Source organism: Bufo gargarizans, chromosome 6 (assembly GCF_014858855.1).
Source record: "Bufo gargarizans isolate SCDJY-AF-19 chromosome 6, ASM1485885v1, whole genome shotgun sequence".
NCBI classification, from domain to species: Eukaryota; Metazoa; Chordata; class Amphibia; order Anura; family Bufonidae; genus Bufo; species Bufo gargarizans.
In genome coordinates this window covers 46,032,586-46,050,984 of record NC_058085.1, presented here as the reverse complement: position 1 = coordinate 46,050,984, position 18,399 = coordinate 46,032,586, and the positions used below count along the sequence as shown (strand labels likewise).

The 18,399-nt window shown below is 49.1% G+C and overlaps 1 protein-coding gene across 1 annotated transcript; it reads left to right on the top strand.

Moving 5' to 3' along the window:
* Positions 1-5,904: 5,904 nt before the first annotated feature.
* On the top strand, positions 5,905-13,856 carry LOC122941960 (tigger transposable element-derived protein 1-like). Its single transcript, XM_044299456.1, has 2 exons — positions 5,905-6,193; positions 12,070-13,856. The coding sequence occupies exons 1-2, from the start codon at positions 5,905-5,907 to the stop codon at positions 13,854-13,856; spliced, it is 2,076 nt and encodes a 691-aa protein (XP_044155391.1).
* The last annotated feature ends 4,543 nt before the right edge of the window (positions 13,857-18,399 follow it).

Genomic DNA, 18,399 nt, shown 5'->3' with positions numbered 1-18,399 from the left:
TCTTCTCTAGAGAAAGATGTCTCGGACTTCGTCCAGGCCTGTATGATTTGCGCCCGGGATAAATCGCCTCGCCAGAAACCAGCGGGTCTCCTCTTGCCTCTACCCGTTCCTGAAGTTCCCTGGTCTCACATCGCCATGGACTTTATTACAGATCTTCCCTCCTCCCATGGCAAGTCCGTTATTTGGGTCGTGGTGGATCGCTTTTCCAAGATGGCTCACTTTGTACCCCTGCCCGGTCTACCCTCTGCACCCATGTTGGCCAAACAATTTTTCCAACACATCTTCCGTCTCCATGGCCTTCCCAAACATATTGTCTCGGATCGTGGGGTACAATTCGTCTCCAAATTCTGGAGGGCTCTATGTGCTCAGCTCGGGATCAAATTGGACTTTTCTTCTTCGTACCATCCTCAGTCTAACGGCCAAGTAGAACGGGTGAACCAAATTTTGGGTGACTATCTGCGTCACTTTGTATCCTCACGCCATGACGACTGGGCTGATCTACTTCCCTGGGCGGAGTTCTCCTACAACTACAAACAATCCTCTGCCTCTAACAAGTCTCCTTTCTTTGTAGTTTTTGGCCGTCATCCTCTTCCACCTCTGCCGCAGTCTCCCGCTCCTTCTTCTGTACCTGCAGTGGACAGTCTTGTACAGGATTTTTCCTCCATCTGGCGCGAAACCCACGCTGCTCTCCTCAAGGCTTCCGCCCGTATGAAGGTTCAAGCTGACAAGAGACGCAGATCTCCTCCGGAATTTCGCCCGGGTGACAAGGTACATCCGATTTAGGGTCCCAAGTTTAGGGTCCCAAGTTACAAGTTGGGCCCTCGTTTCTTGGGACCCTATAAAATCAAGAGTCGTATCAATCAAGTTTCTTATCAGCTCCATCTTCCTCCCTCCCTCCGAATCCATAACTCCTTCCATGTCTCCCTTCTTAAACCTGCTGTCTTTAACCGTTTTTCTCCCAAGCTTGTTTCTCCCACCCCTGTCGCCGGTACCTCCGATATATTCTCTGTCAAGGAGATCTTGGCGACCAAGATCTCCCGGGGAAAAAGATTTTTTTTTGGTCGACTGGGAGGGCTGCGGTCCTGAGGAGAGGTCATGGGAGCCGGAGGAGAACATCCTGGACCACAGTCTCATCCGCAAGTTCTTCGGTACCAAAAAGAGAGGGAGACCAAAGGGGGGGGGGGTAGTGTTACGCTGAGCGCTCCGGGTCCCCTGCTGGCCGCGGAGCGCTCACAGCGTATGCCCCCAGGCAGCACTCCAGTGTCTCGGCGTGTGCGTCCTCGCTCCCTAGGGCGCGCGTGCGCCGGGACTCTTAGATTCAAAGGGCCAGTGCACCAGTGATTGGTGCCTGGTCCAAAAGGGATATTAAGGGTTAAGGTTTGTGAGAGGCAGTGCTGACTTAATTAGGCTGCACCTGTGCACTGCCCATTTATACCTTCTCCTCCCACAGCTTCCTGCCGGATCTTTGTGCCTTGTGCCTCAGAGAAAGCGTTCCACTGTGTTTGTTTGCCTTGCCTGTTGCTGAACCCGTTGCTACCGTCTACTCGCCTTTGAACCTTTGCCGCCTGCCCTGACCTCTGCTACGTCCAACTACGCTCTTGCCTTCTCCCTGTGTACCACGCCTTATCAGCTGCCAGAGAGGTCGAGTTGTTACTAGGGGACACGACCTGGTAGTTACCGCCGCAGCAAATCCATCCCGCCTTGCGGCGGGCTCTGGTGAAGACCAGTAACTGCTTAGAACCGGTCCTTTAGTACAACCCGCGCCATCGCCTCTCTGGTCCAGAGGATCCACTACCTGTCCTGCCGGTACGTGACAGTGCCCTTTGTCGGGTTCTTGGAGGTGCTCTTTCTCATTAGGGAGACCACCTAGTATGCATGAGAAGTATTGTATTCCAGCCAATGCTGCTTTGTGTTTCAGGAGAAAATACATGAAAAAACCTGACCTTGTGGTGGTAACCTTAGTGTTCTTTTCTATTTGGAAGAAAGGCTAATTTAAATATCTTTCCCAGAACCCTGAAGGTATGAAAATTAGCTTCTTATGAAAAAGCACTGATTGAACAGATCAAGGCTACCATCATATTTTTCTACTGGTGGTAGCCTCAAACTGTTCAATCAGTGCTTTTTCATATTAAGATTTTCTCTCTCACACACATTTTCTCACAAACTCTTTCTTCCTCTCTATCCTTTTAATAGTACTTTTGATTCTGGTAAATTGATTGTAAAGTAAAGTAAGGATCTTGAAACTTTGATCACTACATCTAACATACCCCAGCATTGCCATATGCTTTTTATCTTAACTCCTTCTAGGTTTTCTTTTTTTATTTTCCAGTAGTGTAGCTATAGTGTATATCCCAGTAGTGGAATTGCAGAAGCTGTGTGTGAGGGACTATTTTCCATGCAGGGGAGGAACCAGTTAACAATAGATGACTAGAATACACTGCTGGGAGATGCAGGTGCTTAATGAGCTACGGCCCGCCCACAGAGAGGGAAGAGAAAAGTCTTCCAAATATGTGAGTTTAAAAAAAGAGAGAAAACGTGAAAATTACACTTCACCACAGCATATTTGCATTGATATACTTAAAATAATGGTGTGCCTTACTCCAGGTATTTTTATTTATTTTTTAAATTCATGGAATGTTCTCTTTAACCCCTTGGCGGCACATGACTCACTAGTACATTATAGCGGGAAGTGACAGTGCAAATTGACATACTAGTAAGTCATGATGATCGGGCCAGCACATGAGCTGGGCACGCCGTATAAATGCAGGGGCCCGGCTGTGACTATATCAACCAGCATCGCTGGAAACGCTGATAACGGCAGATTAAACCCTTATATGCCGCGATCAACGCTTACTGCGGCATATAAGAGGATCACAGAGGAAGGGGGCTCCCTCTGCCTCTCCATTGTCTGCCATGGCAACCTCAGGCCTCGTAAAGGCCTTAAGGTCTGCCACGTACAGAAGCCTGTGAGACCAAGCCCACAGGCTTTTGATCACTTTTTATAAAAAAATTATTGGGTAGTTGAAGTGACAAAAAATTGCAAATTGGCTGTTTTTAGTTTTTCCCCGCTACGCCATTTGCCATTAATATTATTATATTTTAATAGTATGGGCATTTTCGCATGCGGCGATGCCATCTTGACTCTCAATTCCGGTGATGCACAGGTAAGCCCTTACCTGTGCCTGTGCGTGAGCCGGTCTGAAATCAAATTCGGTCACCGGGAGCAGGCAGTTCCGATAACAGCCCGATGAAGGCCCCCGGCGGCTGTTCTCGGAACTGCCTGCTCCCGGTGACTGCATTTGATTTCAGACCGGCTCGCGCACAGGCACAGGTAAGGGCTTACCTGTGCATCGCCGGACTTGTGAGTCAAGATGGCAGCCCGCATGTGTTCGTTGGCAAACACTGCGAACTGACCATCACTGCTCCCTACTACATGGTATACAACTGTAAATGGTGCCATTAGAAAGTATAACTTGTACCACAAAAGATAAGCCCTCATAAGGCTATGTGAATGGGAAATAAAAAAGTTAGGACTATGGGAAGGCAAAACAAAAACGCAAAAATTGAAAAATCCAGGGTCCTTAAGGGGTTAAGGTAAAAAAAAAGTCTCGGTCCCGAAAGGGTTAAGGGACTTGAAAGGAGTTTTTCTCCCCTAAAACAGTAGCACTCTGGGCTATAGGCTGTGTTTGGCATTGCAGTTTAGTCCTATTGTCTTGAATAGGGATGAGCGAACCCGAACTGTATAGTTCGGGTTCGTAACGAATTTTGGGGTGTCCGTGACACGGACCCGAACCCGGACATTTTCGTAAAAGTCCGGGTTCGGGTTCAGTGTTCGTCGCTTTCTTGTCGCTTTTTGAAAGGCTGCAAAGCAGCCAATCAACAAGCGTCATACTACTTGCCCCAAGAGGCCGTCACAGCCATGCCTACTATTGGCATGGCTGTGATTTGCCAGAGCACCATGTGACCCAGTCTCTATTTAAGCTGGAGTCACATAGCGCTGCCCGTCACTCTGCTCTTATCAGCATAGGGAGAGGTTGCAGCTGCCACGTTAGGGCGAGATTAGGCAGTGATTAACTCCTCCAAAAGACTTCATTCAGAGATCGATCTGCAGCTGTGGATGATTGAACTGCTGCTATTGAATTGCTCACTGTTTTTAGGCTGCCCAGAGCGTTTTTCAGTCACTTTTTTCTGGGGCGATCGGCGTCCATTTTGTGTCTTGTGGTGTGCCAGCACAAGCTGCCACCAAGTGCATTTAACCCTCAATGGTGTGGTTGTTTTTTGGCTAAATCCTACATCAGGGTCAAGCTGTCACACCAAGTGCATTTAACCATCAATAGTGTGGTTATTTTTTGGCCATATCCCCAGGGCCGGACTGGGGATAAAAACCAGCCCTGGAAAAAGTTGCACACCAGCCCCACAACGTTGCGTCATTATTTACTTGTTTATAAAAGGGGAAAGCATTCATTTTAAAACACGTGTGTAAACACGAATATGAACTTTGCCCCACAATAGCTCTTTTGTAGAACCCCATTGTTCATATTACCGTTTTACTGGCTAGGGCAGCGCTAAATCCCAGCCATCAGTGCCGTTGACGTCACCGGGGTTCCTGGCAGCCCCATAAAGAGCCCCGGCACGTCACCAGATATTCAAAAAATGCCTTTGCCCTGCGCGATTTAGCGCAGGGCAAAGGAGAGCATCGGAGCATGAACTGCTCCGATGCTCAAGTCAGAAGGCCTGCCTGGGTGAAAATGGAGGGATGTCCAGGTTCAGCTCTGAACCCGAACAACCCCTTTAATTTATACTCAGATATAGTCCTCCTGTAAGTACCTGGCCTTCCCCCTCTGTCCCCCTCTTCCTCACCCCCTTCCCTTTCTGTCCCCCTTGAATGTATGTCAGCAGCAGCACTAGGAGAAGGACTGGAGCTGCAGGCTGCACAGGGACAAGTGAGTGACTGGCAACTCCTTCCTGCTGTCACAGAGTTGCTGGATTCTCTTGGAAAAGTTGTTGAAGTGCAGCTGCCTGGAGGTGGTGGGCTCCAAGCTTCTCACAGCCACTCTGACCATCATGCATGGAGTTTCAGCTGCCTGGAAGTGACCTCCAGGCTTCTATGTATGAAGGCACAGTAGACTGCTGGGAGCTGCCTGTGTGGAGGCTGAGCAGCCTGCTGGATGTAGAGCTGTGTGATCACTGTCCCCTCCTGTACAGAGAGCAGCAAGGGACTCTCCAGGAGTGGCATCAGCTGGGCAGATCCGCTTCTAGGATGTGGGCTCCATGGGCACTCTGTAACCCTCACATGCTTCTTTATACATCACAGCAAGGAGATTGGGGCAGTTGACAGCAGGGCTCTGGCTGGAGGTAGCACTTTGTGAAAGGTTGTCACACAGGTTGTCAGGGGCTGGGAGTGGAGAACATCTTGGTGTGTAACCTGGTGTCACTGTGCTGTACAAAGGATCTGCTGGGCATGGTGCCTCCACAGAGGGCAGGGAATCAGATTGACTGAGGAGGGCTTGTACTTTGGAGAAGAATATGTGGCTTCATGTGACAGAGCAGAGGAATCGCACAGAAGATTGTGTGGATGAGGATACGTCGTGTCTCCAGGAGCTCTGCCCCTGACATCTCCAAGTGACAGACACTGCTGGACCCCCCTGGCACCCTGCACACAGAGCCTTCCTGTATGTATGGCTGGTGCCAACTTGTGATCAGATCTGACAGTCTGAAGCCAGGAAGCGCTGCCACCCTGTCCCCAGGTCTGCTCTGTGCATGCACCTGGAGCCCTCTGTGCCCACGCCGGTGATGCCATGTCCCGCAACCATAGTGGAGGTGATGTGGGAGGCTCTGGGCTCTGGATAAAAAGCAGCTCTGGAGGTAAAGGCAGGGGCAGGGACCGTTACTACGGCATGAAAGATGTGGAGTCGGGGCAACAGGGTGCTGTTGAACTCCAGTAGAGGGGACGGGCTGCTTCTCCTGGGCACCAGTGACACTGACAGGGGCAGCTGTGTGGGACCAGGAGGGGGCTTGCAGGAGAGCCGCCGGGGGAAGCAGGGAGCTCGCATGAGCTTATTGGGGAAGCCGCTGTCGTACAACAGCAGCCAGAGCTGCCGGAGGAACGTGAAGTACCGGAGGCTGCATAACTACCTGTGCAACGTGCTGGAGAGACCCCAGGGCTGGGCATTTGTCTACCACGTCTTTGTGAGTACCGGACACCGTGCTGCTGTGTATAATGCACCGCCACTCGCCACATGTGGGCATGGCCCTGACATCAAATACATATCAGGGAAAGCTATACTGTGCATTTATAATGTGTGCAGGGTGCCAGGGGGGTCCAGCAGTGTCTGTCACTTGGAGATGTCAGGGGCAGAGCTCCTGGAGACACGACGTATCCTCATCCACACAATCTTCTGTGCCATTCCTCTGTCACATGAAGCCACATATTCTTCTCCAAAGTACAAGCCCTCCTCAGTCAATCTGATTCCCTGCCCTCTGTGGAGGCACCATACCCAGCAGGTCCTTTGTACAGCACAGTGACACCAGGTTACACACCAAGATGTTCTCCACTCCCAGCCCCTGACAACCTGTGTGACAACCTTTCACAAAGTGCTACCTCCAGCCAGAGCCCTGCTGTCAACTGCCCCAATCTCCTTGCTGTGATGCATAAAGAAGCATGTGAGGGCTACAGAGTGTCCATGGTGCCCAGATCCTAGAAGCGGATCTGCCCAGCCGATGCCACTCCTGGAGATTACTGTAAACTGGAGACTGTATGTAAACTAATAGTATACACTACATAACCCTGACAGCCTGCACAGTCACATGTGGGCACAGCCCTGGCATCCAATACATATCACAGAGAGCTATACTGTGCATTATAAGCTATACTGCACGGTATAGCTCTCTGTGATATATATTGGATGCCAGGGCTGTGCCCACATGTGACTGTGCAGGCTGTCAGGGTTATGTAGTGTATATTAGTGTACATACAGTCTTATAATTTACAAGACTGTATGTAAATAATATACACTATATAACCCTGACAGCCTGCACAGTCACATGTAGGCACAGCCTGGCCCCTTCTTACCCCCAGTATTTGCGGCTCCTCAAGTCCTCTCAGGGCTGTTTGCATCGGTCATGACGGCGGCAGACACAGGGGTCGGGCTCTGCTTCCGGTCTGCGGCCTGGGCCCGGCATATTGAATCTGGAGGTGAGGCCACTTGCAGGAAGAGAGGGGCGGCCACACACAGGACAGCCAGCCAGGAGGATCACGGGCTGCTGCTCACAGTGACACCAGGTGGTCGGAGGGAGCAGTGCCGCTCCCACGGAGGCCGGCCGCCGGCCTGCTCAGCTCCACCCACCGGCCACCACTACATCAGAGCTTTCCGATTCGGCCTGCCGGCCGCCGAAAAGGTGCAGACACATCTTAAAGTGGCTCCAGGGCCGGCGGCCTACCGGTATATGTCCCGGTATCCCGGTAGGCCAGTCCGGCCCTGCATATCCCAGTCTAATTTGGTCAGTAAACGTATACCTGTCACCCAGCGCCTAAATAATAGGCCTCAAATTTATATCCAGCTAAATCTGTCATTACTGCTGTACTGTTGTGGCTGGTCAAGTTATTTAGTGTCCGTCAAAGCACATTTTTTGTTCTGGGTTGAAATACAATTCCCAATTTAGCAATTTCCTAAATTAGTGGTTTCTGCTGTATCAGAGCTATTTTAAATATATCCCTAAAAGGGTATATAATATTCAAGGTGCACATAGGGTCATTCTGAATAACTTCACACACACGCTACTGTGCATTTCCAAGTCTAATTCTGTCAGTAAACCTATACCTGTCACCCAGCGCCTAAATACTAGGCCTTAAATTTATATCCAGCTAAATCTGTGGTTACTGCTGTGCCTGTATTAGTGTAATACGGTACCTAAATAGATAGCCAGATAGTGTTAGGTGTCTGTAAAAAAAGGCCTGAATTTGAATTCAATACATTGGGCCAAATAATATTTTTCTTATTGTGGTGAACGGTAACAATGAGGAAAACATCTAGTAAGAGACGCGGACGCGGACATGGTCATGGTGGTGTTAGTGGACCCTCTGGTGCTGGGAGAGGACGTGGCCGTTCTGCCACAGCCACACGTCCTAGTGTACCAACTACCTCAGGTCCCAGTAGCCGCCATAATTTACAGCGATATTTGGTGGGGCCCAATGCCGTTCTAAGGTTGGTAAGGCCTGAGCAGGTACAGGCATTAGTCAATTGGGTGGCCGACAGTGGATCCAGCACGTTCACATTATCTCCCACCCAGTCTTCTGCAGAAAGCACACAGATGGCGCCTGAAAACCAAGCCCATCAGTCTGTCACATCACCCCCATGCATACCAGGGAAACTGTCTGAGCCTCAAGTTATGCAGCAGTCTCTTATGCTGTTTGAAGACTTCGCTGGCAGGGTTTCCCAAGGGCATCCACCTAGCCCTTCCCCAGCGGTGGAAGACATAGAATGCACTGACGCACAACCACTTATGTTTCCTGATAATGAGGACATGGGAATACCACCTCAGCATGTCTCTGATGATGACGAAACACAGGTGCCAACTGCTGCGTCTTTCTGCAGTGTGCAGACTGAACAGGAGGTCAGGGATCAAGACTGGGTGGAAGACGATGCAGGGGACGATGAGGTCCTAGACCCCACATGGAATGAAGGTCGTGCCACTGACTTTCACAGTTCGGAGGAAGAGGCAGTGGTGAGACCGAGCCAACAGCGTAGCAAAAGAGGGAGCAGTGGGCAAAAGCAGAACACCCGCCGCCAAGAGACTCCGCCTGCTACTGACCACCGCCATCTTGGACCGAGCACCCCAAAGGCAGCTTCAAGGAGTTCCCTGGCATGGCACTTCTTCAAACAATGTGCTGACGACAAGACCCGAGTGGTTTGCACGCTGTGCCATCAGAGCCTGAAGCGAGGCATTAACGTTCTGAACCTTAGCACAACCTGCATGACCAGGCACCTGCATGCAAAGCATGAACTGCAGTGGAGTAAACACCTTAAAAACAAGGAAGTCACTCAGGCTCCCCCTGCTACCTCTTCTGCTGCTGCCGCCTCTGCCTCTTCTGCTGCTGCCGCCTCGGCCTCTTCCTCCGCCTCTGGAGGAACGTTGGCACCTGCCAACCAGCAAACAGGGGATGTACCACCAACACCAACACCTCCGTCACCAAGCATCTCAACCATGTCACAGAGCAGCGTTCAGCTCTCCATCTCACAAACATTTGAAAGAAAGCGTAAATTCCCACCTAGCCACCCTCGATCCCTGGCCCTGAATGCCAGCATTTCTAAACTACTGGCCTATGAAATGCTGTCATTTAGGCTGGTGGACACAGACAGCTTCAAACAGCAAATGTCGCTTGCTGTCCCACAGTATGTTGTTCCCAGCCGGCACTACTTCTCCAAGAGAGCCGTGCCTTCCCTGCACAACCAAGTATCCGATAAAATCAAGTGTGCACTGCGCAACGCCATCTGTGGCAAGGTCCACCTAACCACAGATACGTGGACCAGTAAGCAGGGCCAGGGACGCTATATCTCCCTAACTGCACACTGGGTAAATGTAGTGGCAGCTGGGCCCCAGGCGGAGAGCTGTTTGGCGCACGTCCTTCCGCCGCCAAGGATCGCAGGGCAACATTCTTTGCCTCCTGTTGCCACCTCCTCCTTCTCGGCTTCCTCCTCCTCTTCTTCCACCTGCTCATCCAGTCAGCCACACACCTTCACCACCAACTTCAGCACAGCCCGGGGTAAACGTCAGCAGGCCATTCTGAAACTCATATGTTTGGGGGACAGGCCCCACACCGCACAGGAGTTGTGGCGGGGTATAGAACAACAGACTGACGAGTGGTTGCTGCCGGTGAGCCTCAAGCCCGGCCTGGTGGTGTGCGATAATGGGCGATATATAAATGAAAAAAGGAAATTAAAACAAGGAATAACTAAATTAAAAACAAAGGACGGAAGGTATGTAGAAGAGAATAAAGGGCTAGCCGACTGCCTTAATGAATACTTCTGTTCAGTTTTTACAAAAGAAAAAGGAGAAGGACCTCCACTAGAAAGGATGACTATTAAATCGTTTGATGCATGTGTCTTTACAAAGGAAGATGTTCTAAGTTTGCTGTCTAAAGTGAAGACAAATAAGTCACAGGGGCCTGATGAGATACACCCAAAATTATCAAAAGAGCTTAGTGGTGAGCTGGCAAAACCGTTAACAGATTTATTTAACCAATCATTAGTAACAGGAGTCGTCCCGGAAGATTGGAAATTGGCAAATGTCGTGCCCATTCACAAGAAAGGTAGTAGGGAGGAATCGAGCAACTATAGACCAGTGAGTCTGACATCAATAGTAGGCAAATTAATGGAAACCCTACTAAAGGATAGGATTGTGGAACATCTAAAATCCCATGGATTGCAAGATGAAAAACAACATGGGTTTACTTCAGGGAGATCATGTCAAACAAATCTTATAGATTTTTTTGACTGGGTGACTAAAATAATAGATGGTGGAGGTGCAGTAGACATCGCATATCTAGATTTTAGTAAGGCTTTTGACACTGTCCCACACAGAAGACTTATCAATAAACTGCAGTCATTGAGCATGGACTCCCATATTGTTGAGTGGATTAGGCAGTGGCTGAGTGACAGACAACAGAGGGTTGTAGTCAATGGAGAACATTCAAAACAAGGTCAGTGGGATTCCACAGGGATCTGTACTGGGACCTATTTTGTTTAATATCTTCATAAGTGATATTGCAAAAGGCCTCGATGGTAAGGTTTGTCTTTTTGCTGATGACACAAAGATATGTAACAGGGTTGATGTTCCTGGAGGGAAACGCCAAATGGAAAAGGATTTAGGAAAACTAGAAGAATGGTCAGAACTCTGGCAACTGAAATTTAATGTGGATAAGTGCAAGATAATGCACCTGGGGCGTAAAAACCCAAGGGCAGAATATAGAATATTTGACACAGTCCTGACCTCAGTATCTGAGGAAAGGGATTTAGGAGTAATTATTTCAGAAGACTTAAAGGTGGGAAGACAATGTAATAGAGCAGCACGAAATGCCAGCAGAATGCTTGGATGTATAGGGAGAGGTATAAGCAGTAGAAAGAGTGAAGTGCTTATGCCGCTGTACAGAACACTGGTGAGACCTCACTTGGAGTATTGTGCGCAGTACTGGAGGCCATATCTCCAGAAGGATATAGATACTCTAGAGAGAGTTCAGAGAAGAGCTACTAAACTAGTACATGGATTGCAGGATAAAACTTACCAGGAAAGGTTAAAGGACCTTAATATGTATAGCTTGGAAGAAAGAAGAGACAGAGGGGATATGATAGAAACTTTTAAATACATAAAGGGAATCAACTCGGTAAAGGAGGAGAGCATATTTAAAAGAAGAAAAACTACCACAAGAGGACACAGTTTTAAATTAGAGGGGCAAAGGTTTAAAAGTAATATAAGGAAGTATTACTTTACTGAGAGAGTAGTGGATGCATGGAATAGCCTTCCTGCAGAAGTGGTAGCTGCAAATACAGTGAAGGAGTTTAAGCATGCATGGGATAGGCATAAGGCTATCCTTCATATAAGATAGGGCCAGGGACTATTCATAGGATTCAGATATACAGTGATACCTCGGTTCACGAACGCTTCTGTTCGCGAACAACTCGGTTCACGAACAGAAAAGTTCATAAAAATATGCTCCGGTTCACGAACTCCGCCTCGGTTCACGAACAGGAGCCGCGGCCATTTTAATGCATGTCACATGGTCGTGACTTCCTGTAGGAAGACCGTGGAGAGAAGAAGAGACACAGAAAGAAGTACTGTGAGTACTCTGCAAACATTTTAAGTGCTTTTTGGTGTGCTTTTTAGCACATACAGTACTGTACAGTTCACTGGACACCCAATATGGCTCCCAAGAAGCATAGGGGGAAAAAAAAGTGCGGAGCAGCAATGAAGGTGACAAGAACAGAAATGCAGGTGACAATGTGCAAAGTGGAAATGCAGGTGACAATGTGCAAAGTGGAAATGCAAGTGACAATGTGCAAAGTGGAAATGCAGGTGACAAGAATGTGCAGCGCAAGCATGGTGGCAAAAAGAAAGTGCAGAGCAGTAGTAAAGGTGACAGCAAGGTTGTGAAGAAAATAACCATTGAGCTGAAGAAGGAAATTATAGAAAAGCATGACCGTGGTATTCGTGTGACTGATCTGGCCTCGGAGTACAAGATGGCAAAGTCAACAATCTCGACTATTCTGAAAAACAAAGCCGCCATCAAAGGAGCTGATGTTGCAAAAGGAGTGACAATGTTAACCAAGCAGAGGACGCAAGTTCTGGAAGAGGTGGAAAAACTTTTGTTGGTGTGGTTGAATGAGAAACAGCTGGCAGGTGATAGCGTTAGTGAAGCTATGATCTGTGAGAAAGCCAGGAAATTGCACAGTGATTTACTGCAAAGAAGCCCCTCTACAAGTGCAGCAAGTGACGAATTTAAAGCCAGTAGGGGGTGGTTTGAAAAATTCCGCAGGAGAAGTGGCATCCACAGTGTGATTAGACATGGTGAGGCTTCCAGTTCTGACAAGGCCGCAGCAGAAGCCTACAAGTTAGAGTTTGCGGAATTCATGAAGACAGAAGGATACGTCCCTCAACAAGTGTTCAACTGTGATGAAACAGGGCTCTTCTGGAAAAAAATGCCGAACAGAACCTATATCACGCAGGAGGAAAAGGCACTACCAGGGCACAAGCCCATGAAGGACAGATTGACCCTTTTGCTGTGTGCCAACGCAAGTGCCGATCTAAAAATTAAACCACTACTGGTGTACCATTCTCAGACCCCTCGTGCATTTAGGGAACAAAATGTGAACAAGGCCAGACTGCCCGTCATGTGGAGAGCCAATGCCAAAGCTTGGGTCACAAGGCAATTGTTTATGGAATGGCTGCACGAGGTGTTTGCACCCACCGTCAGAAAATATCTTTCTGATAACGAGCTGCCTGAAAGGTGCCTTCTTCTGATGGACAATGCCCCGGCACACCCTCCAGCCTTGGTGGATGATATGGATGCAGAGTATGACTTCATCAAGGTAAAGTTCCTCCCCCCCAACACAACACCACTTCTGCAGCCCATGGACCAGCAAGTCATCTGCAACTTCAAGAAGCTGTACACAAAGGCGCTCTTCACTAGGTGTTTTAATGTCACTGAAGAGACGTCCTTGACTTTGAAAGAATTCTGGAAGAAACATTTCAATGTTGTCCACTGCATTAACCTCATTGACAAAGCCTGGGAAGAGGTCACTCCCCGAACCCTAAATTCAGCCTGGAGGAAACTGTGGCCAGAATGTGTCGCTGAACGTGAACATGACTTTGACGGGTCTGATGCAGAGGTAGTGCAGGTAATTGTGTCCATGGGCAAGAGTATGGGTCTGGACGTTGATGGTGCTGATGTGGAAGAGCTTGTTGAGGAACATAGGGAGGAGCTGACCACGGAAGAACTTTCTGAACTCCACGGTGAGCAGCAGAGGGCACTTCTTGAGGAGCATTCCACTGAGGAAGAAGAAGAAAGGGAGGAGGTTAGCAGTGATGCCATAAAATCCATTATGCAAAAATGGAATGAGTGCCATGATTTTTTTGAAAAGCACCACCCCAACATAACTGTCGTGAACAGAGTGCTTAATCTCATGAATGATAATGTGGTCTCTCATTTTCGGAGGGTTATGCAGCGCAGGAAGAGACAAGTGACATTGGACAGATTTTTCAGACAAACTGAGCCTGCAGCTAGGAGACAAAGGAGAGAGGAAACCCCTGAAGGAGATCCCCCTGATGTCCTTATGGAGGGGGACTCTCCCTCCAAACAATAACTGCCTCCTACCTGCCTTCCTCCATGCCAGAAGTCATCTCAAGCAAGGTTAGTGCCCTCTCTTTATACATTACTATACTGTACTAATGTGTATTGTAATTTGTTTCATATTTTTGTGCTTCAAAAAACCCCAAAAAAAGGTCAGCACGGATTAACCGGATTTACATTGAACCCTATGGGAAAATGTGCCTCGGTTCGCGACCAATTCGGTTCGCGACCAGAGTCAGTTCACGAATTAAGTTCGTGAACCGAGGTATCACTGTATTGGGCAGACTAGATGGGCCAAATGGTTCTTATCTGCCGACACATTCTATGTTTCTATGAAATCTCGTTGCAGCTCTGGGAATAGCCGGTTTGAAGCACATCCCTTGCTTGGCGCATGTGCTGAATTTGGTGGTGCAGAAGTTCATTCACAACTACCCCGACATGTCAGAGCTGCTGCATAAAGTGCGGACCGTCTGTTCGCGCTTCCGGCGTTCACATCCTGCCGCTGCTCGTCTGTCTGCGCTACAGCGTAACTTCGGTCTTCCCGCTCACCGCCTCATATGCGACGTGCCCACCAGGTGGAACTCCACCTTGCACATGCTGGACAGACTGTGCGAGCAGCAGCAGGCCATAGTGGAGTTTCAGCTGCAGCACGCACGGGTCAGTCGCACTGCGGAACAGCACCACTTCACCACCAATGACTGGGCCTCCATGCGAGACCTGTGTGCCCTGTTGCGCTGTTTCGAGTACTCCACCAACATGGCCAGTGGCGATGACGCCGTTATCAGCGTTACAATACCACTTCTATGTCTCCTTGAGAAAACACTTAGGGCGATGATGGAAGAGGAGGTGGCCCAGGAGGAGGAGGAGGAGGAGGAGGAAGAGGGGTCATTTTTAGCACTTTCAGGCCAGTCTCTTCGAAGTGACTGAGGGAGGTTTTTTGCAACAGCCGAGGCCAGGTACAAATGTGGCCAGCCAGGGCCCACTACTGGAGGACGAGGATGAGGAGGAGGTGGAGGAGGTGGAGGAGGATGAGGATGAAGCATGGTCACAGCGGGGTGGCACCCAACGCAGCTCGGGCCCATCACTGGTGCGTGGCTGGGGGGAAGGCAGGACGATGACGATACGCCTCCCACAGAGGACAGCTTGTCCTTACCCCTGGGCAGCCTGGCACACATGAGCGACTACATGCTGCAGTGCCTGCGCAACGACAGCAGAGTTGCCCACATTTTAACATGTGCGGACTACTGGGTTGCCACCCTGCTGGATCCACGCTACAAAGACAATATGCCCACCTTACTTCCTGCACTGGAGCGTGATAGGAAGATGCGCGAGTACAAGCGCGCGTTGGTAGACGCGCTACTGAGAGCATTCCCAAATGTCACAGGGGAACAAGTGGAAGCCCAAGGCCAAGGCAGAGGAGGAGCAAGAGGTCGCCAAGGCAGCTGTGTCACGGCCAGCTCCTCTGAGGGCAGGGTTAGCATGGCAGAGATGTGGAAAAGTTTTGTCAACACGCCACAGCTAACTGCACCACCACCTGATACGCAACGTGTTAGCAGGAGGCAACATTTCACTAACATGGTGGAACAGTACGTGTGCACACCCCTCCATGTACTGACTGATGGTTCGGCCCCATTCAACTTCTGGGTCTCTAAATTGTCCACGTGGCCAGAGCTAGCCTTTTATGCCTTGGAGGTGCTGGCCTGCCCGGCGGCCAGCGTTTTGTCTGAACGTGTATTCAGCACGGCAGGGGGCGTCATTACAGACAAACGCAGCCGCCTGTCTACAGCCAATGTGGACAAGCTGACGTTCATAAAAATGAACCAGGCATGGATCCCACAGGACCTGTCCATCCCTTGTGCAGATTAGACATTAACTACCTCCCCTTAACCATATATTATTGTACTCCAGGGCACTTACTAATTCAATCCTATTTTTATTTTCATTTTACCACTATATTGCGAGCCTACCCAAAGTTGAATGAACCTCTCCTCTGTCTGGGTGCCGGGGCCTAAATATATGCCAATGGACTGTTCCAATGTTGGGTGACGTGAAGCCTGATTCTCTGCTATGACATGCAGACTAATTCTCTGCTGCCATGAAGCCAGATTCTCTGTTACGGGACCTCTCTCCTCTGCCTGGGTGCTGGGCCTAAATATATGCCAATGGACTGTTGCACTGGTGGCTGACGTGAAGCCTGATTCTCTGCTATGACATGCAGACTGATTCTCTGCTGACATGAAGCCAGATTCTCTGTTACGGGACCTCTCTCCTCTGCCTGGGTGCTGGGCCTAAATATATGACAATGGACTGTTACAGTGGTGGCTGACGTGAAGCCTGATTCTCTGCTATGACATGCAGACTGATTCTCTGCTGACATGAAGCCAGATTCCCTGTTACGGGACCTCTCTCCTCTGCCTGGGTGCTGGGCCTAAATATATGACAATGGACTGTTGCAGTGGTGGCTGACGTGAAGCCTGATTCTCTGCTATGACATGCAGACGAATTCTCTGCTGACATGAAGCCAGATTCTCTGTTACGGGACCTCTCTCCTCTGCCTGGGTGCTGGGCCTAAATATATGACAATGGACTGTTGCAGTGGTGGCTGACGTGAAGCCTGATTCTCTGCTATGACATGCAGACTGATTCTCTGCTGACATGAAGCCAGATTCTCTGTTACGGGACCTCTCTCCTCTGCCTGGGTGCCTGGGCCTAAATATATGCCAATGGACTTTTCCAATGTTGGGTGACGTGAAGCCTGATTCTCTGCTATGACATGCAGACTGATTCTCTGCTGACATGAAGCCAGATTCTCTGTTACGGGACCTCTCTCCTCTGCCTGGGTGCCTGGGCCTAAATATATGACAATGGACAGTTGCAGTGGTGGCTGACGTGAAGCCTGATTCTCTGCTATGACATGCAGACTGATTCTCTGCTGACATGAAGCCAGATCCTCTGTTACGGGACCTCTCTCCTCTGCCTGGGTTCCTGGGCCTAACTATATGCCAATGGACTGTTGCAGTGGTGGCTGACGTGAAGCCTCATTCTCTGCTATGACATGCAGACTGATTCTATGCTGACATGAAGCCAGATTCTCTGTTACGGGACCTCTCTCCTCTGCCTGGGTGCTGGGCCTAAATATATGACAATAGACTGTTCCAATGTTGGGTGACGTGAAGCCTGATTCTCTGCTATGACATGCAGACTGATTCTCTGCTGACATGAAGCCAGATTCTCTGTTACGGGACCTCTCTCCTCTGCCTGGGTTCCTGGGCCTAAATATATGCCAATGGACTGTTCCAATGTTGGGTGACGTGAAGCCTGATTCTCTGCTATGACATGCAGACTGATTCTCTGCTGACATGAAGCCAGATTCTCTGTTACGGGACCTCTCTCCTCTGCCTGGGTGCTGGGCCTAAATATATGACAATGGACTGTTCCAATGTTGGGTGACGTGAAGCCTGATTCTCTGCTATGACATGCAGACTGATTCTCTGCTGACATGATGCTAGATTCTCTGTTACGGGACCTCTCTCCTCTGCCTGGGTGCCTGGGCCTAAATATATGCCAATGGACTGTTCCAATGTTGGGTGACGTGAAGCCTGATTCTCTGCTATGACATGCAGACTGATTCTCTGCTGACATGAAGCCAGATTCTCTGTTACGGGACCTCTCTCCTCTGCCTGTGTGCTGGGCCTAAATATATGACAATGGACTGTTGCAGTGGTGGCTGACGTGAAGCCTGATTCTCTGCTATGGGACCTCTCTCCAATTGATATTGGTTAATTTTTATTTATTTTTATTTTTATTCATTTCCCTATCTACATTTGTTTGCAGGGCATTTACCTACATGTTGCTGCCTTTTGCAGCCTTCTAGCTCTTTCCTGGGCTGTTTTACAGCCTTTTTAGTGACTTCAATGGTGTTCGGGACGAAGTTCGGATCGGGTTCGGATCCCGAACCCGAACATTTCAGGGAAGTTCGGCCGAACTTCTCGAACCCGAACATCCAGGTGTCCGCTCAACTCTAGTCTTGAACACTGTAATACCATTCACAGCCCCTGGACAAGAGTGGCGCTATTTCTGAAAAAAAATACTATTTTCCCTTTACTGTAAAGTTGTCAAACAAAAGAAAAGGTCTTATTATGGGCATTTCTGAAATTCACAGAATTGTCCAATGTTGTTCTGTTTTCCCTTGTGTTTGCTGCAGGAAAGGAAGACTGCCAGTGCAGTGCAAGCCAGAGAGAAGACCTCTTCTGTGTGTGCTGCTGCCAAGTAGGCCAAGACAGAAGCCTTGTCTGGGGAGATATCATCCCTTGAGATATCAAGCTACCAAAAAAGCAACTGTGCTTAGAGTCAACCTCTGATAGAGAGCTTTTATAGAAGGTTGAGGACCATTACAAAGGGACACTAAAGCGGGTAAAGGTAATGCAAGCATATGGCTTTGGACTTCACTGCACATTATTTGAGTTAGATTGCTTCAGGCACTAGCCATACTATGCCTACTACTTATATTTGCACTGTGCCACTTATCATCTTCAGGTAAAAAAGACTCTTGCTTG

Coding starts and splice junctions, on each gene's coding strand:
- LOC122941960 (XM_044299456.1), top strand. CDS start 5,905: ATGTGGAGTCGGGGCAACAGGGTGCTGTTGAACTCCAGTAGAGGGGAC. Junction 6,194..12,069: donor TGTCTACCACGTCTTTGTGA/GTACCGGACACC, acceptor GTGGAAATGCAG/GTGACAAGAATGTGCAGCGC.